The 27,955-nt window shown below is 36.7% G+C and overlaps 1 protein-coding gene across 2 annotated transcripts; it reads right to left on the reverse strand.

The window, feature by feature from the left end:
• Positions 1-347: 347 nt before the first annotated feature.
• On the reverse strand, positions 348-27,955 carry TMEM168 (transmembrane protein 168). 2 transcript variants are annotated; one of them, XM_067314857.1, is made up of 5 exons: positions 27,898-27,955; positions 22,877-24,143; positions 12,172-12,314; positions 9,505-9,779; positions 348-5,136 (listed from the first exon to the last, which is right to left on the reverse strand). In XM_067314857.1, exons 2-5 carry the CDS (start codon positions 24,011-24,013, stop codon positions 4,589-4,591), a joined length of 2,103 nt encoding a protein of 700 aa, XP_067170958.1. In that variant the 5' UTR covers positions 24,014-24,143; positions 27,898-27,955; the 3' UTR covers positions 348-4,588. The 2 variants fall into 2 exon arrangements, with proteins under 2 accessions (XP_067170958.1, XP_067170968.1); XM_067314867.1 differs by lacking the exon at positions 27,898-27,955 and adding an exon at positions 27,371-27,452.

A 27,955-nucleotide genomic window follows, 5' to 3' on the forward strand; every position in this document is an offset into this window, starting at 1 on the left:
CTGGAGAAGTCAACAAATTTGGCTAAATACAAATACTTATGTCTTCAATTAAGTTTATATAAAATGTCTCAAAGCCTAATGAACATTTGTATTTGCTTGTTGACAAGGCGATAAAAATGACAAGGTGAATGGACTCCTGTATTAACCATTTCAGCTATTATTTCTCATTTCTACTAAAGTGTTAAACCATAGATCAACCTTAATGTATTTTTAGTGAACTCTGTTGCAATTTCTGTCTAAAAAATACTCTGAAACAAGCTGTACTGAAAAAAACCCCCATGTAATTCAAGAGCGAATACAAAAATTTTGGAAGTGATTGACACATAAAGAAAAACATGAAATGGAAATGAGCATCCAAAACAGCAAAATATATTTAAGCAATATCACAAATACACAAAAATCTATTTACAATTCTAAAATCAGTATGTCCAGTAAAAATCCTCCCACAAGGTATTTATAAACAGGAACTTTAACCCATTACATTGTCTGGTGCTGGCAACATAGACGCTTACATCTACCATAGTGTTAATTATGCCTTTGCAAAATAAAGGGAAAACTAAAAAAGCTGAAGAAATTATTTCTAAGAAAAACTTTAACTGAAGGCCAGACAACAACAATCACAAGACATCATACAAAAAATAATGAATTGCAAATATGTAACTCTGGTAGTGCAAAAATTAAGATGAATGGCTTTTTTTCCTCCTATACTTATTCAGAGAAAAACACTATTGTGAATTTGCAATTTGAATTCCTTTCGAAGGCTTACATTTGGAGGACTTAGTGCATTTGGATGTTTCAGCAAGACTGATACTATACATGTAAATGAAACCAAGTCAACATAAAATTGCTGCTGTGGTATAAATCTTAACAAACTTTATAACCAAATTTAGAATATACAGTAGACACAAGAATCTGAAAAATAAAAAGTTTAGATCACAAGTTAACTTTCTCAATCCACACAATTCATTCTTAAGCATGTTACAGCTCAAGAAAAACAACTGGTATATAAATGATAGCATATGTAGCATTCTTTGGAATATGATTTATATTACTCTTTCAAAATTTGTTCTATTTTCATACAGGGAACAGTGGAGGGACAACTCCTCCCTGCCGTTGGGTCCTTCTGGTGGGTTCCCTCTAAAGGCATGTGCGTGGGTGTCAGCTGGGGCTAAGCAGTGACCCGCGGAAGCGCAGGAGTGCCTGAAACCTGAGAGAGCGCTGCCCTCACCCTGGTCCTTGCGTGGGAACATGGGTCACGGTAGGATGCTTTGATACGAGTTGCTGCAGAAGTGGGGAATTAATCCTGAGTTCCTGAGACTCATCATCCTACACCGCAGTTTTTGTTTTGATTGGAAACACAAAGGACAGAGCCTCTGTCCAAAAAAAAAAAAGGCCTCATAGTTTGTATGGTTGTAAACACATCTTTTAGTTTAAAATAGCATTTTCACCATACCTTTGCTGTTTAAAAAAAACCCAAACAAAATCAAAGTAGGAATACTTTATGTTAAAACTATTTGAAATTCGGAAAACTAAAATTCTTTAATTGAGAAAACAGGAAAAAACCCTGCAAACACATGATTAGTTTTGCCAGTAACCTTTTTGCTACATGTTTAGCTGACTTCATTCAACAAACTGCTAAAGATCACCTAGTCTATCCTAGAGAAAATCCAATGGTTTGATAAGTAAGCTGGAAACCATTTAATAAACAGAGGGAAAAGATCAGCACCATTGCATTTATTTTGCCCCAAATGGGTCCATCACTAAATTGCAGCATGGATATTCCACAACAGTTGACTCACTGTCCCAGGACAGGTCAGGGATGCCACACTTACTGCTCATATTGTTGTACAAAAGAAAAATATACAGATGATGCTCATAAAAATGTAGCAGTAGCACGTAAGATTTACCCATTGTAATTAGTGGGAAGTGTTAAGGTTGGTGTTCGCAGCTTTTTGAAAATAAAAAAGAACAAACTTCTTACTGTCAAATGTTGATGTTGCGACTATTTGGTATTACACTGTTGCTTTAAAGGAACTTTGTGTTGTAAAGTTTGTCTCTGGGCTCTGGTTGAAACAGTTTGTGTTGCAATCAGAGGAATTTTTGCTAAAAGGGCAATCAAAATAATTTTACAAACCAAACAACTGCCTTCATGCAATCTTTCGTCTCTATTCAGTTTGCTGTTCAGAAATGGCTGAAAATGACTTCTGTTGAGAAGGGCCTGCTTCTTTTATGGAACTCAGTGGATGCTTGTTCAGCCTAACTTTAAGTACACAATTTCAGCACTTGAATGAGGAGCTTACGCACCCAGGGAAGGCTCTGGAGGATGACTCAGAACGTAAGCGCTCTAAAGTCATTAAATGGAAGCAAGGGATTTGTCTACTTGAACTTTGGCATTTGAAAGTTAGATAGCCACATGTGAACTTAAGACTGTTTCTGCTCAGCAAAAACAAAACAAAACTAATTGGCCCAACCACAGGACAATTTACTTCTTCCTAAAATAGATCGAATGAGTCATCCTCTGGAAATATCCATTGCTCTTTGTTGATGAGAAATGGAGCGCCTCAGGTCACTAGCTCAGATTTAGATGTCTAGCTTTCAGCCATCTGAATTTAAGTAAAGTGACTCCTCCCTCAGGCTCCCAGTTTAGGAACTTCAGTTGGATAACTGATGTCAGATGGTGTGATTACCCTCCATTGTACTTGAGGATAGCTGCCTCTTTGGACTTTGTGACATAGCTGCAGCTCAGGCATTTACTTTGAGACAGCTCACTGGAACTGATTTGCGGTAGTGTCTTTGATTTGACTTGACGGTCAAATCAAAGGGGTAATGCCTTATCCCTTTATGGAAGGGGATGCAGAAAGGCAAAGGGTGTGCATGTGGGATTTCTTGCTAAACAAAATTGTGTAATACATAGTAATGAAGAAACTTAGTGGCTGTTCCTTGTAAATCCACTGAAATCACCATTTTGAAGCTGGTGGGTGCAAATATTCCAGCTTTTTGCAGACCTCAATTTAATTGCACACTTTATTTTCAGGAGTTATTTACAGCTGTAAGTGTTAGTGGATTCTCTAATTTAGCTGTCTTAAAAGTTAAAATGAGATTAGAGAAGTCCTTGAAGGCAAAGCATTAAGGAACTCCTAACATCTTTTCAGGTATTAAAAAAACCCAAAAAAACCCAAATAAATTATATTTTAGACAAATATCACTAATGCCTAACATTTTAATTAAAATACTGATGAAAACAGAAAAAAGTAAACTCTGGATCTTCTAGATTGCACATATGTATGCAAAAAATGCCACAAAGTGTACTGACTTAGCAGCTTAGCAGTTTAACTCCTGATTTTCGGTACTTCAGCAAACAGACTAGAAAGCTATGCAGCTTCTCTGATAAAAAGGAAACGTGGGAAAGGATTTCCAGAGTCCCTTCCAGCATTCTGCAACTGGAAGAATTAAGACTAGGCCCTAGCAGCTGGGAGAGTAAAGTTGAGGAATACTCAGGCTTCAATCCTGTTTTAAAAGAATAATCTGTTCTTTCAGTCAAACTGTTTGTTTTTAGTTTAAATAGAAAATGAACTCATTGGTCCAATCCCATACTCAACATTGTACAGGATCAAGTTCTTGGGCAAAGACTTCAGGTAAATGTGGAAGCAAGGCAACACTTGCATTTCCTCCTGTTTTTTTTTTTATTTATTTATTTTATGGATCATTTTCTTTGTTAAGTTCCTTCTTCAGGGTAGCTTTTCAAAATAAAACCTAACAGGAATCTGAAAAAGACAGAACCACCCTGACAGGTGAGGATAAAAAGTTCTCAGCACACTTTTTATTTCATATATGAATTAACTACTGGGAATATTTACAAAGAAAAGATCACTGCAAGATACTGAATTTTGCAAGTAACACAATGTTTTAAAAATTGCATTTGAAAAATCCTTGTCTGGTGGGCAGTAACAGAACATTACAGGGTTGCCGGAAAAGTTCCTCTTGCCAGCCAATTTCCACTGATGGCAGTAGAGAATTCAGGCAGGGACTGAAGATGTGAAAGCAAATAAAAAACTAAACATCCTTGGTAGGGACTTACCTGCAATGGCTCTTCATTTTTCTATTTTAATTTTTGGCTCAGTGCTGTTTTGTAATACCCTTGACCCCACCATATAATTTCAAGGACATATAAATTGAATTGAATATTAGCTTGCTTCCTTTCCTGTATTTGAACCTTATAGTGGATATAAATGACAAATATGCATGCCCTAACATTTGAATATAGGAGCCGTTGTCCATCAGACTGGTGATTCTGAAAGGCTGCTTTCTAGGTAACACATATGAACATGCAAACTGTCTCCAAAATGCATGGTCATATCAAATAAGTCTTTTACATATTTAGATACAGTTCAGTAACAAAACTTGAATATCATAATCCTACCCTCTTCTGTTTAAGACTGCAGCTGTAGCTGCTCAAAAAGCTGAACAAAGTGAGCATAGCTCCTGATGTAGCACATTTATCAAAGAAAATAGTCATATAAAATGTTGTAAGCTGTACTGTAAATGAGAAAGTTCCCAGAATTCCCACTTGTTCCTCTTTGGTTCCTAATTAGGATTTGACAAGTTTGAAACCTTGTCCTGTGTCCAGCACCATGGGAAGAAACCAACTCATTTTTAATCTTTTCAGGCACCTAAAGCATGCTTTACAGACCCAGAACAGATTGAGACCACAAAACCAGTTTGCCAAATGTACTAATGGGTAGGTTATACGTGGGAAGTATATCATCCAGTGTTTGGCAACATCGCTTCCTGTTGGCAAATGCAAAGTGTAGTCACTCCAGTGTTTTGACACACCATACACTGCTTTCACTGTACGTCCCTTTTCAGACCAGCTGATGTTACTGTCAGGGTTACAGTTGTATTCAACCCACTGCCTGGTGAAATCACCGAGCTGTGGAGGATCTGCTTCCTCAATGTCTACAACTCTAGCCATTTCTGCTCCTTGCACAGCGACGTACTGGTCGTTCACTTTTCTTACTTCTTTAACCCACGGCTGAGAGTTCTCACAGTCTAAAACGATGATGAGTCGCGAACAAAAAGTGCCATTCTTTTCTCGCCACCACTCCAAAAGTGTGTCAAGTCGTAAGGCATCACCTCCTACCAAAGAAGAAAACATTTAAGATTAACATGAAGAAACAGAAGTCTCTAGAATTCTGACTGCAATTTCCAAGAATCCCTTACTTTAACAACTCCATTTTAGAGAGAACAAATTTTCAACTGATCCTCCCTGCTAGTAAGTGTTGGAAGCCTCCAGAGAGATAAGAACTGATTTCACCTAACTTGCAGTGACAGATAAGGCCATTAACCCACCCTGGATAAAAAGGAGATAGATAGAAATTTCCTCCTATGGTGAAAGAAATTAAAATCTATTGAAGAAATCTGGAAATAGCTAAACATGTAAGAAAGCCTGAACTAGAGTTTATTGTGTATTAAATTCTTAATATCTCTAAGGAAAGAGAGGATTTTTGAACCTACATAACACATGCTAATAGCTTTGAAGCAAAATGAGAAAGGCACCTACTGGCACCACATCTTTGGCTTCAAAAATTCACCTGACCAGAAATTGAGATTCACTCTATAGCCACACGTGTTTGTCTTCAGAGCTTCGAGAAAATTAAAATTGATACAGATGTACAACTCATTAAAACAAAAGATTTCATAGGAAATTTTCCACAATATTTATTTCCTATCAGCTCAGACAATATTTCTAAATAGAGTTTCCAAGTTTTAATGTTCTACCTCAACTCATGCTCCAGCTATGTTTGGAAAGATTGTAATTAAACAAAGTTACCCACAGTTGAGACTCCTTCTGCCCACTAAGTGTAATGGATACTGCAGGATCTAAGTAGCTCTGAAAAGCAGACTACTTTCTTGAATGCCTAAGGAAAACATCTTGTAAACAAGTGTATAAAACTCCATTTGCTCCAGAGTGATTATTAATGTGAAGAACTGATATGCCTAAGTGTTGGCAGGTTAGAGCTATGATATCGATTTCCCCCCCCAAAAAACAAAAAAACAAAAAACCCCTCTAGTTTGAAAGTGTTGACTTTTTATATAATTTAAGGAGACTTTAGCAAGAGAGGTAGAAAAATGTGATTTAATATAACTGCATTTTAATTCCATAATAATTTTATTTGTGTAATATAGCATTTATCAGTGTTTAAAATCTTGCTAGTAGAAATGTAAGTTGCACAAGTGACTCTCAAGTGGCTGTAAATAAAATAGAGTAGCTGCACATTTCAGAACTCAGATTTCCATCCACAAGGTGGACAAGAAAGTGCAGCAAATTAATAATATGGAGTTAAAGCTCTGAGCATGCTACCACAATTAAAGTAAAGGCAAAATTACAGGGCTACAAGCATCTCCAAAACAAGTACAGACCTGGAAAATTTAGTATCAAAGGAAATCATAAAAAATACAAAACTACAGTAATGACTTATCTTATTCCCACATTGCTGCAGTTCAGTGCCTCTACACCAGGGGCTTGTACAGAAGCTGATTTCCCTTCTCTAGGTAAACCTTCTGTGTAAATTAGCTGTAAAAAAATCTTTTTATTTTTTCACATTTTAAAGGCTTATAAATAAACTTCATTTTAGCATAATTATGCAGGGGTGCAGGCGATTTAAAAATGGTATTAGATAGAACTGTCCAAGGGAAACTATTTCATTCTTCATACACTCACACAAGTTGAGTAACTTCTAACCCTACTAGCCTCAAACACATGGAATAATCAGTCAACACATGATTTAGGCATCAAGCTGTGTAAGAGATCTGTGCACCTCTGGCCACCTCTGACTCTTTGGCAGGTTTCACAGGCGGTTAAGCTGACAGTTTCAGCAATGAAGACAAAGCTTCATTACCCCAGCTCTTGCCTTTGCATTCACTTGGAAAACATGACCTCCCAGGTTGTTTGACTGCTCATACTTTATGCATGACTAGTTAAAAGTTTATTTTATACACCACTGTGTTACACCCAGCTTCCAACAATGAATAAACATCATTAGTGGACTAATAAATACAGTAAGCCTCCTTTAAAAGATGTCATTACGATGCAAAGACTACACAGCTACTGCTGTGCTGTATCCCAGCATAAACCCTCAGTAAGATGCTGCTTTTTCTGTTATATCCGAAGGTTACATTTCATTGTTGCCTTCTCTTGTAATCCTCTCCAGAGGTCAGAGGATGGTACAGATTACAGGAGCTAATGACTAAGTTTTCCATCTGTCACAAAACACTGCTGTCCAGTTCACAAGGTACAATTATATAATCCAATATCCTTCAGCTCTTCAGTTTATTATTCTAGTTACATTCAGGAGCAGCGCTACTGGGAAAGAATATCAAGTTACACTCTGTGATTTATCTAACTCTCGCAACAGGGGACTAATCATAAAAAAGGATTCATGGCAAGTGCCAACTGCTTGTTCCTTTCCTTTATGTGACTGTACATTATCTCCAAGTAGAGGTGAAGATGCGCTTGAATGGAGAACTGAAAAGGAACTTTGTGAGAAAGTTGAAACCCATTGCATTTACACATTGTATCTTTTATCATAATAGTTTTCTTTTTTTGTACTTGTTACCTTGGCCCTCATCCTAAAGTGAAGACAGTTTAATTTCGGGAATATCTACCTGAACAGGTACACAGAGACCTGAGCTTCTCTGTCATGCTCCAAGCTTGCCAGATATAAGCCAAGTCTGGTCTGGAGGCTGTCTAATCACGTTTGTGCAGAAACGTTTGCCTACATATATCCTGGTAAACTAACCACATCTCTGCTGCAGGCTTCGCTGTTAGCCTGCTCCACGCAGTGCATGGGCACACTCAGCAATGGCACAGGGCAGTAGCTTCTCCTGTGAACCCCATCCTGTTCTCAGAGAGGTTATTCAGCCATCCTGGCATATGCTGTGTTACACTGCTTGTGCTAAGCTCAGAGAATGGCTGGGGCTTTCTTTTTATTAGTACAGATGAAGTCTGTGAGAAACACCCTTCAGCAGATGCTGCAGTTCAGGCATGGAATTGCCCTAAGACAGGTATATAGCCTCCAGATCAAAACTGACCTGCATCTGAACAGCTGAGTGTGACCAGCAATGCTCAGACCTGTCTGCACTGTTCAGGAGCACATGCCTACAGAGATACTACTGACAAACAGCCAGGAACTCATAGGCAGAGTGCAAACCATGAAGTGAAGTTCTGTCCCAGGAAGAGAGAAAAAGTTGCAAATTATCAATGTACTTACTAAAAGATTCATTTTTTGCACACAGCAACCTCAGAAGCCCAGTTCCATACCAGCAAGAGAGTAAGGCTAAACCTACCAAGGATTCAAAAGGTTGAGTAGATTTATCAAAGAAAAATTTTTATACATTTCAGGTAGAACTGCACATTATAGTGATTAAAAATGGACCAGGAATGGCAGAAACAGTGAAGTCTATGCCAAGCACATAACACAGCATTAAACTAGCCCTTTACTATAGGGGTTTGCAGTCTTGAGGCTACACTGTACCAGAATGACTCCTGAACTCTAGGATGTCAGCAAACCATACTTCTTTTCATGATACAAGGTTTGCTATGTGTTTGAAGGCCTGCTTTCCTGGTGTGGACTGTATACCTGCTTCCTGTTTCTTCTATTACTTCCATCTTTTACAAAATACACTGCACATCTTAAAGACATCCATGCAGCCCTTCATAGATAACCTAGTTGACGCAGTGACGCAGAATGCTATACAAATTGCTCAAAGGTAAGTGTGCTGGCTCTACCATGTAATGTAAGGAATAAGATGATGTTATGGTTGGTCCTTACAATGAGCAAATATTTCTCAAAATACAGGGGAAAGCTGTCTTTAGAACAGGAAGGTGTCATTTCCACCTAACTTTTCTAAAAAAAAGTTATGCTTTAAAGCTAACTTGTTGAATTGTAAGGAGAATAAGAAATCATCTTTAAAATTGTAAGCGTGCATTTGGGATCAACAATACTTGCACCATTTTGAGAACAACTGTAAGAACAGTTACCTGCAAAATGGATTTTTGTCAGTGACTAAATACTAAAAATGACATACAGTTCATACAATAACAAATCTGATTGCCATACAGAGGAAGGCAAAGGAGAGCTGCTTCTTCACATCAAGTTAACTGCATACAAAAGGGGTCTACTGCATTTCCTCATTCTCTCCACTAGTTCCACCGGTATTCAGCCTGCAATTCAGCCTGAATTTGGTGACTCCTTCCAGCTCCTGAATATCTTAACAGTCAGGCCCTGTATATTACCCATTCCTCTTTTCTTCCCCTGCCAGCAGCCTGTATGAACCCGTTCTCCAGAGACTTGTGTTTCTGAGCCATTCTGGACTGTCAGGTTACTTACGTGACCAAAACTTTGAAGTTTCACAATACAGTACGATTTTTATAAGAAAGAATTCACTGATTTGGAAAGTCTATCAATGCCAAAACTATCAATAAAAATATCCAACAACGATTACCTGCTAGTGCCCATTCGCCAGTGCCATGTGAGTGACCACTGTAATATAAAATATAGGTATCATGTCTGGGTCCATCTGCAGTCCGAAGTTCAAGGAAAGATTTGATCTTGGAGTGAAGAGTATCAAAGGACAGTCCACTTGTAGAGTAGTCACAACCGTATGTCTCAATCATGTGATATGCAAAAAATCTTTGGATAGCATTGAGCATGCCTGTAGACCTCAAATTTAACTCTTGCACATGCTCAGGTGGAAGAAGAGTTGGTTGGCCATCAGGACTAAAGAGAAGAAAAATAGTTATTATTATGATTTATTATTATGATTTCATGTTTAGTGGACTGATAGTAACGGGTGAAATTTCTTTTTCTGTGGTGTGTTTTCTCCACTATGAAGTAGCACTGTGCTAAATTCAAATTTCCTTGAAATATATAGTTTATAAACAATTCAAAATACTGTATTTGAGCAAGGGCCAGGTATCTCTCCCTTCCTTCTTTCACACTTTTAAAATCCAAAGCATGGTCTTTACTCAACCCTGTGCTATCTGTGCAGCTTTTGATTTGTGTTTATGTCTACAGACTTGAACTTGCTCTGCCTGCGCTCTAAGCTTGCTGAGTGAAGACAAGCTGTGATGTGAACATGCTGGGCTTCAGCTATTTCATTAAGTCCCACTGAGAGCGCTGCCTTCGGAGAGGCACTCGTTCACACACAAACTGCAAGCTAGTTTTCAATGACAGACCAAGAGAAAACCAAGTAAACATTTTACTCAGATATTTTAAATTCATGTATCTCAGCTTCAAAATACTCTTTATTCAATATGGTAATTACTTATGCAAATACAGTAATTCTTACTTGTGTGTGCTGTTTAGATGCTGATCTTTCAGCATAACAAATAGGTTTCAGATAATGGTATTCACAGCTTAGAAAATAAAAGTGCTAAGGAAATTATGAACTGGATCTGGAACAAACTACATACATATGTGTATACACACACACACACACATATACATATACACATACACATATATAAAGAGCCCCTAGATTCACAAATGCATGGCTGTCTTTTTTCTTTTCTTTTTTTCTTTTTTTTCCTTTTTTGGAAGTCTTCGTAATTATTCATCAATCATGACATCCTCTTCAGGATGTGTTCTCAGAAAAAGAAAAGCATTCACCACTTTTCAATCAATGCAGTAATGCTAATGCTAAGGGGCCTAACAGAGAGCTGTATCAAATCCACTTGATTTATGCTTGACTACAGAGATGCACAGATTTTGTGGATGAAAATATGGAGATGATCTTACTGTACTAATACAAAATACAATTTCTTATATATATTCTTTGTGTGTTTTGTCTGCAAGTCTATATGTAAAGTTTAATCTGGTTTCTTTTTTGGTCTAGTTAATTAAATTTTGCATCTCCTCAGCTGTTTAGTGCCTTCACAAAGGTTTATGTTCTACTACAACAATTATATTTAATACATTATCTCAGTTTATCTCAGCAAGTAAAGACTGGGCCTGTTATCAAAACAATCAAGCTTTGTTACTAAGAAAGTGTAGCTCTGCCAGGCCCTAAACAGTTTCTCCAGAGTATCTCATCCACTGAGAAATCAAAGGAAACTGCCACAGTCAGAATAATATAATGCAATGAAAGAGTTAAATTATTGGCGGGGAAATAAGAGAAAAATATTTCTATTGTAATGTAAATTTTTTAAATCCCTAACAATAATTGACTTACTGGATTTTTTTTTTTTTTTTTAAGAGAGTGGGCAGCTGAGGGCTTTAGTGTCAGAAAGCTCAGAAAATTGTTTTTACAGTATTTTACACTACTTGCATACAACAATCTAAGATCAGCATCTTCAGTTTCTTTTGCCGCTTAAGCTTTCTCCCTATCCATTGAATCCATTACATATACAGTAATCTGGAAAGTTTTCATAAATTGGCTGGTTCTATTTTTAAGCCTCTCATTTCAACATATCACTCCATTTCTCTAGTAGCTCAAACAGATAACTTCCATAGTTCTTGCATGCCTTTTACAAAAAAAAAAAAAAAAAGGTTCATTTATACCATTCAAATTATACAGCTAAAATTGCATTTTTCAAGTTTAAAGCTTATAAGAAAGCCATATAAATGAGCAAGTAATAATAGTACAGAATCTCCTCAAACACTTTTCATATGGTAACATTTATACTGGAAAAAAATCTTCTGTAAACTCACAGTACAAATAATTGGTATGCAACCCAATAGCAAATATAACTTCAATGTACTTTAAATGTAGGCACCATCTCAGTTAATACAGTTCAAAGTTGTTTTGAACAGGGACTGATCTGTTAGTTTATTAAATCTCCTCATATAAATAAAATATTTGCACTGAATCAAGTGCGCTAATCCTGCTTTGCATAAGATAAGGACTGTGGGATTTGCCTATGCATGTTTGATGCCCAAACTATTTATTGGCTTTTTAAAAGCAAATCAAACATATATAAAATGGTAGAGTTACAGTTACTCAGAACATTCTTTTTGAAAGGCGAAGAAAAAGAAAAAGGTTATTCAAAATTAGTCAATTATTTAAATTGGTATTTAATTCCTGGAAAATGCAAGCAACAGCACTGCATTGCCTCTACTGGGTATCAGTTCACTTATACTACTGTGAAGTTGAAATACACAGTAACTATACCTGCAAAAGTTGGTGGGAATCACAACCGCATACCCAACACACGTTCCTCCCAAGCAGTTTCCCAGCTCATGGAAAAGCCCGTGAGCCATGGACTCCAGAGGTAAAACAATGAGAAACGCACTCATGAAGATCCCGTTGGTTGGCTAAAAGGAAAACATATGGGTTTATATATTGCATGAAAAATCCTTCCTATCTGTTGGTTGTGGTTTTATTAACGATTCCTTGTGTTTGATCAAATATAACTGGGTCCCGAAACATGAAATGCAAGGTATTATATTATACCTAATATATACCTATTCTTCTACGTATATTACACAGTGAAGTACTCTGAAGACATACAAAAGGCCAATTTGGGAGTGGGGGAAAAAGGTGGCTGTTGAAAGCAGGGATCACTCTTCTGAACAGAATGAATTTAAAAACACTCTAACCAGTACAGGGTTTAGCTTTAAAGCCATGATCATAGCTTAGCTTTACCACTGGAGCAGAGCAATCACATTCCACAGATTTACTTATGTACATAAAGTAAACACATCTGTAAATATCTGCAGGATCAGGCCTTAATCTGTGAAAAAAAGAAGCTGCACACGGTCATTTTAAAAATTAAGTTGCAACTGACAGTAGCAATAAAATAAAAATGGAATCCTGAAATGCCAGGTGTCAGCAAGAGGCAGAATAGATAAAGGTTTCTTTTATTTATTTTAATATTATGTGACTGAGTTTAATGAGGCATTAAATGCTTTAGAAAGGGGAGAAACAATATTATAGTATATAATTAATCAAGAACTTTAATATCTGTGGTGCAGTTATTAAATATTCATTTCTGTTATGTAGCAAAGGAAATAAGTTCATAGGTACAGCTTTCTGTCATCAGAAGAGTCTTGCGACCTCTCACCACATCTGTGTGTTATGCCCTCTTTGAATAAGTCTACAATATTAATGATTTTTTTTTTAATCTGTACATTGGCTTACTGTTTAACACTCTCAGTAATCTGTTGTGGACTGTCAATTCAGCTTAACACAGAGGCAAAGCTATTTAGAATTTGGAAAGTAAATCATACTGAAAAGTTGCACCAAAACCAACTCAGTTCTGCTTGGCACATGGCAGACTAACTCAACTATGTTCAGTTTTTAAACAGAGAAATAATATGAGACGACTTATTCTGAAAGAACAGCTTTACCCATTTTATATGCTTCCTGCCGTAAGAAACAACAGCGCATCTGGCAACTGTCCCAGTCTTGAAAAGTGTCCCATTATATTTTCAATATAAGGATTTCACCTATATGTCCTTGAAATTGTGACAGCAATACTTTTACCGCAAATAAACAACTGAGCATTCTTCACAAATTCCAACATCTGAAACCACTATAAAATTATATCCAGATCCCACTATGCTTTATAAAATGCATTACAAACAGAGTTTATTTAGTTTCTAGTTCTGAAAAGTAAAGTGGAAGAAATGACACTGAGCAGATGTCAAATCATATGAGATAACAACCAAGGAGAACTTCTCTGCACATCTTATCAGAGGAAGTCCAACTAATATGGCAACTGCTTTGCTAACATTCAAGCTTACAGAACTGGTTCAGATATAACAGGTCCATGGCAGGTGATAATGCTAGTGTAAAATACTCCAATCGGATCTCATGTGGTGTAATGTAGTTTGATGTTTTGGTGCTAATAATTTGAATTTACAAGGAGTAAGGTGCATCTATTAAGGTACACACACATTATAGGAGATTCAGTCACTTTTAGATACATCATTTTCTTAGCTATCCCAGCAGATATCTTGCATCGTTCCAGATATATTCCTTTCCTCTCTCCAGTCTGTCTATACTCAGAGGGTGAGGATCAAAGAGTGAGTTAGTAGATGCAACATGTTTAGGACAAGTGCACAGAAGCACTCACATACCGGTTCTTGGGTTTTGTGTCAAAGAATAAAGATTTTCAGAAAAATTTCTTAAAAAGACATATAGTTACCTGAAATCACCAGAAGACAGGAAAGCTCAAAACAATATAATAATTATGGTGCAACCTCAGCCTGTTTTGTTGTCAATAAGGAGAAAAAATCCTGTCGTTAAGGAAATATATATATCTTTTTCAAAATACATCAGCAGGAAGCACCCATTTTGGTTATTCAGTTTCCCAAATACACTCTGAAATTGAAAAGGACTCAGAGCAGCAGCAACAAAAACTCAGAAATTTAAAAATTTAGAAAAATTTGTTCTTAGAAAACCTAGAACTCAGTATTCATTCTATAAAAGCTTGGTAAAGTATGAGAAGTTGATGAAATACTGCAGTTCACTGGCTATATTAGTTTCAAGATTTGGAGACTTATTTTTGCAACTGTAGATGCCAGAAAGATAAGTTGCTTTAAATTAAGGAAAAAAGAAGACTTTGGTTCTGCAGAGACCGAAGGGTTCATCTGGAGAAGTTTCCTATTCATGATCTAAATCTTGGAAAGACTGAAAACATGTACTGGAAAGTACTATAATGCATTTTTAGAACTATGAAAAAGTAAATCAGCTTTTCCATCATATATAGATGTCTCTTGAATCTTGCTGTAACAAACTGCTCTTAATATTGCAATAGTGTTTTGATCACAGTGAATATATTACAAAATAACAAAGTTAACATTTTAAATATTTTTGTTGAAACATTTGCCCATAAAAACTACAGCAATCAGAATATCATAAAGACTATTACCATATCAGAACAACAACAACAAAAACCATTTTTTAGCGTTTCCAATACATTTTTTGTAGATTTAGTATTTAATGCAGGAAAATAACATAGGAACAGTTTATTCCATTTTGCTGCTCTCTGAATTTTTTTTTAATTGAGCATCATCATAACCACAAGTTAATTCTCTTATCACAAGCCTTAAAATGGCACAGTAGAGTTACCGTTTTCAGAGATGTCTGAATAACGTTTATCTACCTAACATTTATCTGGACTTATCCACCTAAATATTTTGAGGATTTGGGCCTAAAATACTTTGGAAACTTGGTCCCTTTTCCAAACCACATTAAGGACTAGGGAATGCTTTGAAAATGTATCTTAAACTAGTAAGTTGTTAAAACAACTGTTACATTTTCCAAAAATGCTTACTAGCATGAATTACAATGCCTGTTCTAACACGAGTAACTCGCAAGGTACACAGACACATGCACAACTCTCTCAGTTGCATTCCAGAGTCCTTCCAGCCCAGTATTCTGTCTTCGAAGAAGTGGACAAGCAGATTCTCATGAAAGAGGATAGTTTGGCCTTTTATACTTAAAATGTAATTTTAATAAACTAGCAAATTGATGTTAAACAAACAACAAACGAGCATCAGTAACTGGAAGAATTGGCAGTGATTTGGAAAGCAAGCAAAGAGATGCTGGCACTTGCTGTCAGCATTTTTTGAATAGTTTTGATTTCAAAGAAATATTTCACTAACAAATATAAGATTGAGTAATGATGTTTAGAACAACTCTATAATGAGATAATATAAAATATTTTAATTCAGTGCTGCAAATACAATGACTGGTGGCATTTTACTAAGTCTGAACTTTAAGAATTTGAAAAAGCAAAAAATAGTAACTAATTAAGTTAGTAACTACTGTAAATGTTAAGATAGGTCTCTCTCTTAAGATAACAGCTAATATGCCAGGTGGAGACTGCTTTACTAAATTCAAAAGATTTGATGACTGTTTTTTAATGGAACAGATGGCAATGCATGCATAGGCGGAGCTAGAAAGAGTTTATGTTCTTTCATCTGTTCAACCCATTTTCATTCTGTTTTCGACTGCACTGGCAATCTCAGCTTGCAGTACGTCTCTGTACTCTCAGTGCCCATTGATTCCAGACAGCTTGCTCAAAAAGCAAACACAGAAGACGGGGACCATCTCTGCAATACTCCTGACTACTCCTGTTTAGGAGTAGTCATCTTCTCTCTTCATCTTTGTTCTTTGTTGTTGTTGTTGTTTTTTGCCTTTGTCTGTCTTCTTCTAAATGAATATTTAGGTAATACCTGCTGTGCCCTTATTTCAATGTGGAAAAGGTAAAAATACTTGCCTTTGGATACTAAAATGACAAACAATAAAAGACAGGCGAGATCTGTTAGTAGTATTGCCTTTCTACATTCTTTAGTTTTTCAAGCAATACTTTATTGTTAAATGTAACTTTGTTAAAACAACAGAAGAATTTAGAGGTATTTTATATCTTAGGTTGATTATTCATGGATAGGACAACTCCAGTCCCAGGAAGAAAACCATTGCTGAAAGTGGAGTGATTGTGGAAAAGTATTTAATAATAGAGCATAAACAATACATGACTGATGGAAATAATGGGGAGGAAGAAAAGAATTAAAAAGCATTCACTTAAATTGAAAGCCAGTTACAAAGACCTATAGAAAAGCCCTTCTAATTAAAACACAAATAAATTTATAAACAGATGTGAACTAAGATTACATGTAACTGACCAATACAACTTACAAGACTTAGGAAAATGCATTTGGGTATTTAAAAGGAAGAATTCTGCCTTGCTTTCCATTATTCAAGCTGAATTATATTTCCCTATTTTTATAGTATATCCATATACAGACATTTTTTATATAAGATATATAATATACACATGCACACACTTTACATTCATACATTCACAGACACACACAAACAATTCTGCTTCACTTATCTGCAGTTTAATTCCACAAAACTAAAAAAAGGAGACACTCCATGAGGAAGAAGTTAGGGAGAAAAAAGGTAACGTGATAACTAATCTAGCAAATATTTGAAAGATATCTCATTCCAAATGCAAACAAGAAATATACATTACAGGGAAAGAAAAAGGAGACAAAAGACAAAATTAGGAAAGTTACAATTCAGATCAACTACCAGGTGAAACATCCTTATAAACAAATTACTTAATGAAAGAATAGTCTGTGGAGAACAATAAGTAACTCATTATTCTGACTGTTAGAATGTCACTGAGAAAATCTAGAGAACATTTTGTAGAAAGCAGTCTTCACATTCACTGGCAGACTGATTTTAATGTGTTATGTTGCCAGTCTCTGACTTCTGTTCTAATCACAGCCCATGCATTAGCCTTTGTACATTTGACACAGCAAAAATGGAAATGGTTGTCAATTTAAAAATACACTAAATTGAATTTTGATTCAAGTTTTGAATATAAAAATTTGAATTCTGAAATAATAAGACTGTGACAGCAAAGCTTAAAATAGAAATCACATTCTTTAAAGTAGCAATGAATATTTTCTTTCTCCTGTCACAAAGTAACACTGGTGCTGAGTTCCCAACATTTTGCAAAGCATGTGCAGAGAAAGAATATTTATTTGCTTTTGAATTTCTGTCTGACATACATTCAAAGCAGACCGAAGGAATGCAACCAATCATTCCCTACTACATTATGATAATGGAGAACACCCTGAGCTTAATCCAGTTACCAAAAATACCCGTTTCATATGGACTCTACCTTCACACGTTCTTTCTTAGGCAAAAGAGGTACAACAGTTAGTAGCTAGGGGTCTGCTCCTCCTGCCAAGGTTAAGACGACAACTTTCCAAAGACGGTCCCCCCCGCACGAACCGTGGCCTCTGAGGGCTGCGGACACAGAGAAGCTAGCGCTGGTGCCACTGTGACTGCGAGGAGGGAACAAGGCAAAGCAACTGGGATCCGACTGGAGTCGCACACAGCCAAGACGAGGGCTTGAGCACATGCAGGAGAGGAAGATGGGCAGCAAAAACATATAGGATAATGGGTGAGTTTTAGAAAAGACTAGCAGCAAGCAAAGGGAATTTAGGACCTATTTGAGAAATGGAACAGTAGGGAAAAAGAAATAATGGTATTGCAAAAGAAACTGAACAGATGAGCCTATAAAGAAAAAGTGAAACATAGAAGTCAAATTAGGAAGGAAGGGAAAAACTAACAGTGAAGAAAAGAACAAGAGGAAGTAAAGATGATCACAGCAAGAGAGAGAGGAAAAAAAAAAAGCAGAATGGCATGGCTATTTGATAAACTATAGAGAGAGGCCACAGCGTGCAGCAGGTCCTCAAGGGAGAAAAAAATATACATGTATTTAAATTAGACAAACAGAACCTGAGGAAGAGTGGATTAAAAATACAAGACAATAAGAAAAGAAGGGGAAAATGATAGAGAAAAAGTGGATATAATTTGTAGTTACTTACTCTGGAATGTTAACAAAAGTACAAAAAAGTAAATATAGAAGTTAATTAGAAAAAAATCTTACTGTTTAGAAAGTAATGTCTTTTTTTTTTTTTAGAAAAGTAAAAAACCCCCACCATTTTCAATTTTATTAAAGGCAGTGTAAACTGAGCTTTTCAGAAACTTTTGCAAGGCAATCTAACCATAGAGAATACAAAATTACTAACTCATCCAGAAACAAGAATATACATACAACAAACTGTAACTTTTCTTTCATGAACAATTTGAGTTCAATAGTACCTTTAAGTACAGTTACTCATATATATTATGAATGCTATTATTTTACTAACCCATAAAATTCATTAGAAACAAGGGTAATGTACTCAAAGTACTTCATTCCATTACTTTACCTGTCTCTGACACAGTTTGTTTTTCTCTTGGTAATATTAAATACAAGCCTTCCACGGATAATAAGTCTCTTAGGCCAGTAATTCAGAAAAACTGTACTGTTACTTTGGCACAGATCACTTAACAAAATCTGATTTTAAGTTTCTGAGAAAAGGTTCCCCCAAACCTTTCCAAAAACTTTGCTTGCAAATTCGAAGGCCTTTGTCTGCAAATTTCTTATCATTTTATTAGTTTCTGAAAGAAATAATGCCTGTCATTTGCATGATTTCTGCTGGACCAAGTCCCAGTCAGGGACAGAGGGCTTGATTACAGCAGCCACGTGAGTAATTGCTGAAACGAACAAGTGCTGTTGGAGTTAGAGAGTCTACTGATCTGACTAAAATTACTTGCACAAATGTGAAGACAGGTGCAGAACAGTTTCTGGAGATTTTGCGAGAAAAACGCCACCAAGTTTCTACTGACAAGTCAAGGTATCTTTCCTTTTAGCTAAAGCAGGGATTGTTCTCAGAAGCAGACCATGCCACAATGGAAACATATCCTACTGAAAAGCTCTTACGCAATTTTTAAATGCAACCACCAGGCATGTATGATGTTTTGCAAGTACTCCAACCTCTAACCACCGGTGGCTCAAGGGCTTCCTGAGCCAGACATGGTTTCTATATAGTAAATAACTCTCAGTGGATTTATTTCCATGAACTTGTCCAATTCCCTCTTGAGCCTCTAGGCATCCACAGCACGCTGTGATACATATTACCAGTGTTAAATAGACTCTGTATGAAGAACTATTGCCATTTGTTTGTCTCAAACCTGCTTCCTGTCAACTTGATTCCTCTTAGTTTTTGCATTGGAACTGATTGTTTATTGTCTCTTACTGTTTACCTTCTCTCACATCACATATAAAATATAATATGTTCATCGTATTCCCCCTTAGTTATCTTTTCCAGACTGAAGAGCCCTAGCTTAGTCATTCCTTACATGGAAACTATTTCATGATTATATGTTGCCCTTCTCTGAACCTTCTCCTGTTGTCTTATCTGTAAGATGGGAATTAAGAATTGTGCAATTATTCAAAATACTGAAACTAGGGATTGATACAGTGACAAAATGATACATCTAACCTTCTTAATAATTCCCAATATTTAATTTGCTTTTTTGACCACTAATAACATCAAGTTGATGTTTTCATGGAAAGACACCCAACATAGCCCTAAGATCTTTTTCTACTACATACTGATGTCACTAGCTTTTTTGTGCAGCAAAGATTTCTAAGAGAACAAACAAACAACAACCCACTAAGTATACAGTAAAAACTACTGCTTTTCTCAAAAGAAATGCAGACAGTAGTCTCTGACAGTCTGATTTGTCTCTTTAGTTGTTAAAATATGTATAAACCATCATAAGGAAAGTACTTATTTGCTGCAGAAACTTGCTGCGTTACTGTTGAGCTTGCTCAAACTCCTGTAAACAGTAGACTAAAAAAATCCAGCAAAAAATTCTAAAGTATTGTCTTAAGGTCTGTAACTACCCCTATAAAGAAGAAAAATGACTAGTTTCCTTAATCGTAGAAAAAAAACAAATGCCCTGCAATGGTGTAAATTGTGTGCTTATCCACTGCTTTCTTACTTATAATTATTTTGAAAACTGGCACTATCCAGAAAACTATAGAAAAGGCCACAGCTTCTTATAATCACTACATTAAATAGTTAATCTATTTACAAAATCGTGTTCTAGCCATGTCTGATAAAGTATTTCATTTTCTGGCAACAGATGAAATAGGCAACAGAGTGATTTGTGAGGCAAATATCATACTTCTGAGGTAACAATGCTACTAGTTGGAGACAACTGCATTCATAATTTTAAGCTAATTCATTAGTTGCTTTACTGTAAATAAATGATAAAAAAGTGTAGTTAAAAGAAATGTAACTATAATTTTCTACTAAAAAACGTAAATGATTATAGCAAAAAACTGGATTTCGTGAGGAGGAAAAGTAGTTCGTTTGATGCCTTTCATTTTTGCCACTGCAATTATTCCTTTTCCCACTGAATAAATACATAACATGTCAGACAGAGATGATGAAGATCAGCTTATCTTATTTACACAACAGGATGCTAGAAATTGAAATTAGCCTACAACAAGTATTAAGATTTCAAGTCAACTGCCGATTTGTCTCTTGTGAACTCTGTCCAGCACAAGTGCAACAGCACTTCTTCAGAATTAGAGATGCCTGAAAATAATCAAACATATAACAGTTGCAATTATTTTTAGGCATATGAGAGAGACAGAAAAAAAATACAAAGATACAAAGAATTATCAAAGTACAAAGGAAAAAGTAAGAAGATGGGTAGGAATCCACCTTGCTTAGGCATCTAAATTGCATTAATGAAGCAGTCCTCCTCAAAAAACGCCTGCATACTTATAGAAATCAATGCGGAGAGGCTGTTTCCTCTGAGGGGTACAACAGGAGGTCCTGTTCAAGCCAGGTGTTTAACTCCAACCAACAGACTCTTGCTCCGTAAGCCAACAAAAGAGCCTACCTCCCTCCAGGGACTATTCGGACAGTTCATGCACTTGCTTCATTCTGACTGCTTTGCTAGGTATAAGTAGGTGGAGTGTTTTTAAACAATGTAATATTAATTAATGCTTCTCAGGATGTTAAAGGAGTAGGGCAAACCAGAAAAAAATAGCAAGACTAGAGATGGTAAGAGATTTGCTTTTACAAAAAAGTAGCCACCCATCACACAATAATGATTTGTATTTTGTTTGACAAAATCACATGAATTTCAGAAATATGGAAGCTACCAGTATTAAATATGCTGATTTTATATCCTCCAAACTACTTTATCATTTCTTTCAGTGTATTAGCATCTTCTCTTTTCTGCAAATACATTTGGGGGAATTTTCTTCTTCACTTTTTTTTAGTTCAACTTCTTTCTTTTGACCTCTCTGCAAGTCTAGAAGCTATAGCAATGCGTGCTGATACTTTTTCAAAAGAAGAGTAAAAACTACCTAGCCTTCCTGCCAGGCTTGTCTGTTAGTGTCGAACGCTCATAAGGCAAAAAAAAAAAAAAAAAAAAAAAAAAATCCCCCAAAACAAAAATCACACAACCCCCCCCAAAAAAACCAAACCCCAAACCCTACTGCTCTCACAAAATAGCTGCCAATTTCCTTCTCCACCAAGTTTTGTAACGCATTTCATCCAGGAGGTTATTTAAACTGAGAAAATCTGCAAGAATTGGCAGCAAATTGTTTACCACTGTAGAGGCATTTCTGTAGACTGGATCTGCTAGGTCTTTTTGTTTGTTTGTTTTTTAAGATGCATGGATACGAAAGTGACTGTCGTAGCTTTCGATCAACTTTTTAAAAAATAAAACCAAACTCCCTTCCACTCTGCTGCAACATTGCCAATGCACTTTTAATTTGGGGCCTGAACAAGTATTTTGAGAGAAATGTGTATTTTCTGCTAAAGAAAGGACATAGGCCTTCATTCAGAAATGGAAAGAAAAGTCAAAGATAAGCAGACTGGATGGTTTTAAGAACTAGTCCTTCAGCGAATATAGCCTGTGATACATAAATAGATTTGGAAGCAAGGCATTGAGAACATATATTATAGCAACAATTTACCAGTTTATCAGATATCTCTGACTTAACGTTAGTAGTTAAATACAAAGAGAAATTCTTGAAAAATGTATTCTTAAAACATGAGTTTGCCTTGATTCCATTACAATAGTCCATAAGAAATGTCCCCAATATAGTGCGCGTTATGAGGATGCAACACCATGATTTAGTTTGAAAACAAATTTTATGGTGCAATGAATTCAAAAGGAAAATAATTTCATAAACAGGTACATTTATAACTTAAAATACTTTGCATGCTGCTTTTGCACTGAAAGCATTAACTCTTCTCATTCTGACCACACAAGGAAGCTGGTAAGCTCCAGTTGCCTTACTAGGCCATAGTCAAGACAGAACAAAGTGTTAAACTATAAGAACACATTTTTGAAGCCAAGGGCTCCAACATAAACTTTGAAGTACTGAGCCATAGTGCACTGTCAAGTGTCATAAGAATTTTGAAAAGCCAACAATTCTCAGGAACATTTTCAAGAGGGAGATCAAGATAAAGAGATTATTATTTACCTGCCAACATACTGCCCCCAAAACAGTGGTTGCGACAAGGCTGAAAAATACGAGTTGTTCTGAAATTAAACAGAAGTGGCGCATTCCTTTAGATGCCATAACTCTATCGAGGCTGTTGTTTTCTGCTCTGTGGGTATAATACACTTTGTGGCAGTCATTTAGTTTTGTGTGAAATCCCCAGAGAGTTATAAAAAAAATAACATGACAGATCATCCAAAAAATTCCAAAAATAGAAAAACCAGGTATCACAAAATACCAGAGATCCAAGTCACCTAGTTTAAAGGCTGCAAGAATGAAAAAGATAAGTTCAATGACTCCAACTGAGATGACAGAAAGCCTTCTGCAAATTTTACCACGGTACAAGTAGGGTTTCCACCGTTCAGTAACTGAAAGTCCACTGAAGTAAACATCGAGAAGGGGATCTGAAATCAGGCAACTGAAGAAACATGCCAAGGCAAATGGGTTTGTGGGAATTTTCAGTGAAGGAAAAAACAGCAAGGATGCAAGGGCTCCAAAAATTGCCAAATTTGGAATTGCCAAAAAAGACTTCATACGTAAGTCAATAATCAACATGGCCAAAGCCATGACTAACAAAATAATGCTCATAGATTTTTCTACCAGCATAGTTGTGCTGGCAATTGCAAACCCAACCAGTTCCAAAAATTCAACTGTTGTCAGCAGAGTTGGTCGATGATGGATACAGCCACAAATCCTCTCAACCAAAGCACATAATATCCTTAAAACAATGGCAGAAAGGAGCAAATACGTAGTAGCTTCTTCTTTCACATCATTTTTGAAGGCAGAATTATTAAGAAAACAGAGAAGGCCAAGCAAAAAACCAAACCAAAGATTGGAGAGACTCAAACTTGCTGCTTCCATTGAAAAATAGTAGTAGAGTATGCTGGCAATTCCAAGAACAAAAAGCCCCAGGATAAATATTACCAAAATCAGTGCATCTGCAGTTTTCTCCCATCTCACATAAAGGCCCATGCAAATGGCAACTAGTAAGTTGATTCTGGCAAGATAGCCAAGATATCTGACAGAGGAATGCATGTTCACTTCTCTGTTTGCTTCTTCTAACCTTGTCATAGCTGCATAGAGACAGTGACTAACACAGTAACGCAGTGACCTACACATGTAAACTGTAGTTAAGGGTTTTTACCCACTTGACTGAAAGTAAATATTTGGGTTTCATCCAACAAATACAATGCAATAGCCGGCTTCTGTAATATCATTTCAACAACAATGGTCCAGAATCACTGAAGTCCTAGAGAAAGAATTAGAAGAAGTATTAGTGGCAAATTATTCCTTTCAATCTTACACAACATAGCGATCCTTTTTCCCCAAACAGTTTAACATTTAAATCTAAAAAATATGTAATAAAGATTAAATAAGCACTTTCTTAAAGGTCATGCAAATTGGGGATCATTATTAAAAATGATATAAAATGATTTTCTCATAAATCTTATTTCATAGTTTGAATAAGAAGAAAATGTTAACCACAGCCGGCCAATGCAGTTTTTCCATGAAAAACATTCATTAGATATCTATGAGATTCCAAAACATTCCTATGATTTCTACCACATTCTAAAATACTTTATCATTGTTTTAAAGCATTGTTTAACTTCACCATTACATTCTTTAAGTTCTTTCTTTACATTAAAACTTTTCAGTATGCTTTGCAAGATTTCTTTTCAGTGGTCAAATAGCTATGGGGTTTAGAAAAAGAACTTCATGGCCAGTAAACTGATCAGAACTTCATGAGCTTAAACCCACAAAAGATCACGAAAAAGGAAATTACCATTACCCCCATTTCTCAGAAGGGGAAGGGACACATGGACACAAATCGGTATCAACTGATTTGACCATCATCATATTCAGAGACAAAATCCAGGCCTTTCTTAATGTAAAATTAAAGCCTCTGTATTACATGTTTACCCTTCCGAGCCACTTTTTTCACAAAAACAAACAAAATCATCAGGATAAATATTTATAACATAAGCTCCTCCTAATATTAGAGGGAATTTTGAAAGAAAAGGTGGATATGGAGGTCTCACTAGAGACTAGAGACCATCATTATTTTAGGGGATAAGTATCTTCCTGATCTGAACCGCATCTTGAAATGTGAGAACTGCTGTAACCCTATTAATATTTAATCTGAGTTTACACTTAACCAATATTATTAATTGCTATAATTAGAAGTTTAAAAGTTAGTGAGAAAATTCTATTTCCATCAAAACCTACATTTCACTGTATTTATTGAGAGTTGTCTTCTTAACACAAAGTGTTAGAGGCACAGTACAAAGCTCTCTAGTTAAAGGCACATAAAGTTTGTATCCCCACTCTGTATGCAAAACGTGTTATAAGTACCAAATTCATAACAATTATTCAGAGAATACACTTTTTGAGGACCTAACTCCATGTCCAGAGAACCACATGTATTTCTGATTTTCACTGCTTTTGCGCCTAGAAATCTAAACCAGGAATCACTGAACAAATAATATAGCCTACACCCCCAAAGAAAATAAGATGGGAAACAACAGGTAGATCACAAGAAAATAAAGAAAGAATAAAATCAATATCATCATTTTTCCCCCTCAAATTTTCTTAAGTTGTTTCACAAATTAAAAGGGGCCAGGAATCACTCTTCCAAATTCCCTTAGTTAAAATTTACTGAACTCCTGTGTAGTATTTATATTTTAAAACACAAATTATACATAAAGTTCTTAACAAAATGTTTATCTAAGAGTATGATTATTCAGATTATGGGCAGAGTCCCCAACAAATAAGATGCACACGAGGTCTCTATGGTTTTTGAAGTAATTACCTACTTGCCCATTTCTAAAGAAGTAACAGTGTAAGAGTGCAGCCAATGTGTCAAAAACATTATAGCTCGCTGCTTTCATTTATAGTGCTGGGGGAGGCATTAAGGTACACTTAAATTGGAACTCAAAACCTAGAACTTATTCTCAATATTTAAATTTTAGCTCTTAAACCAATGAAGAAAAAAAAAAAAGCGAAGAATTGATTTGCCCATAAACTTTGGCTACTTTGGAGACTGATATCCAGTACGAAACCATCTTCAGCAACTGGTCCAGTGACAAACTGGGTTTTCATTAATTTTCTACTTCATATAGATAGCACAACCAAAAGTTACCTATCATATTCCAGGTGACTGTATATCAATTATTTACAGTATTATAGCACTGCCCACACTCTTCTCAATTTTTCTCGTGATACAATCAACACACACTTTTTAGACAGCTTGAGCCATTTATTTTAACTCTTACATCTTTACCCCTCCCCCCTGCGAAGTTACCACTAATTCAAACCATAAATATATAGCAATGATTTCGCTGTTCTTTCTAATCCAAAGTACTGATGCTTCAGTATTGCTACGCTGAACTGTATCTGCCATACTGGCCTGTAATCCTGATTACGGAGCCTCTTTGGAATTTCTCCAATTTAGGGGACTAACATTATAAATGTTTATTTAGACAACAGCCTCACTGAAGTCATCAGACTGCCTCATATGCGAAAAGTTAAGCTTCCATCTAATGCCTGGTTGAAAGTTTTGACATTATTACTAAGTTACTTTTTGGTAAGTCTGTAATGCTAGCAAACTCTCCAGCCTGGAAGCAGCCACTCTGACAGAAAACTACTCTGACTGCTCCACCTTGGGTCAAGTGGAGTTTTGTTATGGTAGGTCATGAGAAATCCTCCTCCAGCTGCCACCCCGTGTGTCCGCACAAGGGGGTGGGGGTGGGCCTGCATAGTTATAGTGGCAAAACAAAAAGCCTACTCAAAATCCACATATATGCAAAATGACAACTTGGACCAGAAATTCAACTTCCTCTTCCTGATTTTCTATCAAATTAGCAAAAAGAGGCATTAGTAACCCATGCTAATGACCACTAATGCATTTTTCTATCTAAAATGTGTGATCACTTTTTCCGTGAAAATAGGAAAAACTTGCATTTTTCACGATTAATATACCACATAAATACTACCAAATTTATGTAATGCACCAATACAGGCAATTTAAATGAGAACTTTCAATATCTGATTTATTCTTTAAAACATATGCAATTTGTTACTCATTTCTGTTTAGACTCTGAACAAAGATTTTCTCTTTTTAAACTGATGTCCTTAATATTTCAGGTTGCAATGTCTGAGTTACATATCTAACCAGACCACGTTTAAATTCAAAATTAAAAGAACGTGTGCATCTATTTTTTAAATATTCATCATCAAGTTTGCAAACATTTATGGTTTTAAGCAAAATCTGAACCGGAGTCTAAATACAGATTTTTGAAGCTAAACTATCCCAGAACTTTTCTATATATAAAGCAATGATGTTCCCAAAGAAGCTTTCACCATTGTCTGTCTGAGAAAGTTGAAAAAAACCCAAAGATGCTCCAAAAGTTTAACTACAGTTGATTTCAAGGCTAGGTGAGGCCTATCTAAAATATATATACACTGGAGTCTGCTGACCTGACTTGCCTTCCTTCTGTTTTATTCTTCCAGTCTAGGGCACATTTGAAAAGAAAAAAGGCAACTCCACCAGAGTTTCTTTTTTAAAGCAGCATTCGGCTAACACACACTAGTACAGAGGCTTTAAACCTCAGATTAACGATTCTGTCAGTTTTAAGCATCAACGTTCAGCCGCAGACGTTACCACGGGTGACACGGCCGCGGGGCCGGTCACGGCGCCGGGGACACTCGGGCTCCGTGGGACCGGGCGCCGCCACCAGCACGACACCGCCCCGGTTAGGGCCGGGGGCCGCGGGAGCCGTCTGGGGTAAGCGCGGCCCAGCCCCGGCGGCGCAGGGCCCCCGCCCGGGGCCTCCCGCCGGCTGCGGCGCCCCCCGGCCGCTGCCCGCAACGGGGCGCCAGGGCCAGGCCCGGGCCGCGCCGCGCCCCGGCGCCCCGCGCCCGCCGGCCGCCCCCGCGCCCCGCAGCCGGCGGGAGGCGGCCCGGCCCCGCCGCCGCCGCGCACGCAGGCCCCGGCCCGGACTCACCCTCAACAGGCGCCCCGGAAACTCCCCAACCCCCTCGCAGCGCCGCCGCCATGTTGAG

The sequence above is a fragment of the Apteryx mantelli genome, chromosome 1 (genome assembly GCF_036417845.1).
Source record: "Apteryx mantelli isolate bAptMan1 chromosome 1, bAptMan1.hap1, whole genome shotgun sequence".
Lineage (NCBI taxonomy): Eukaryota > Metazoa > Chordata > Aves > Apterygiformes > Apterygidae > Apteryx > Apteryx mantelli.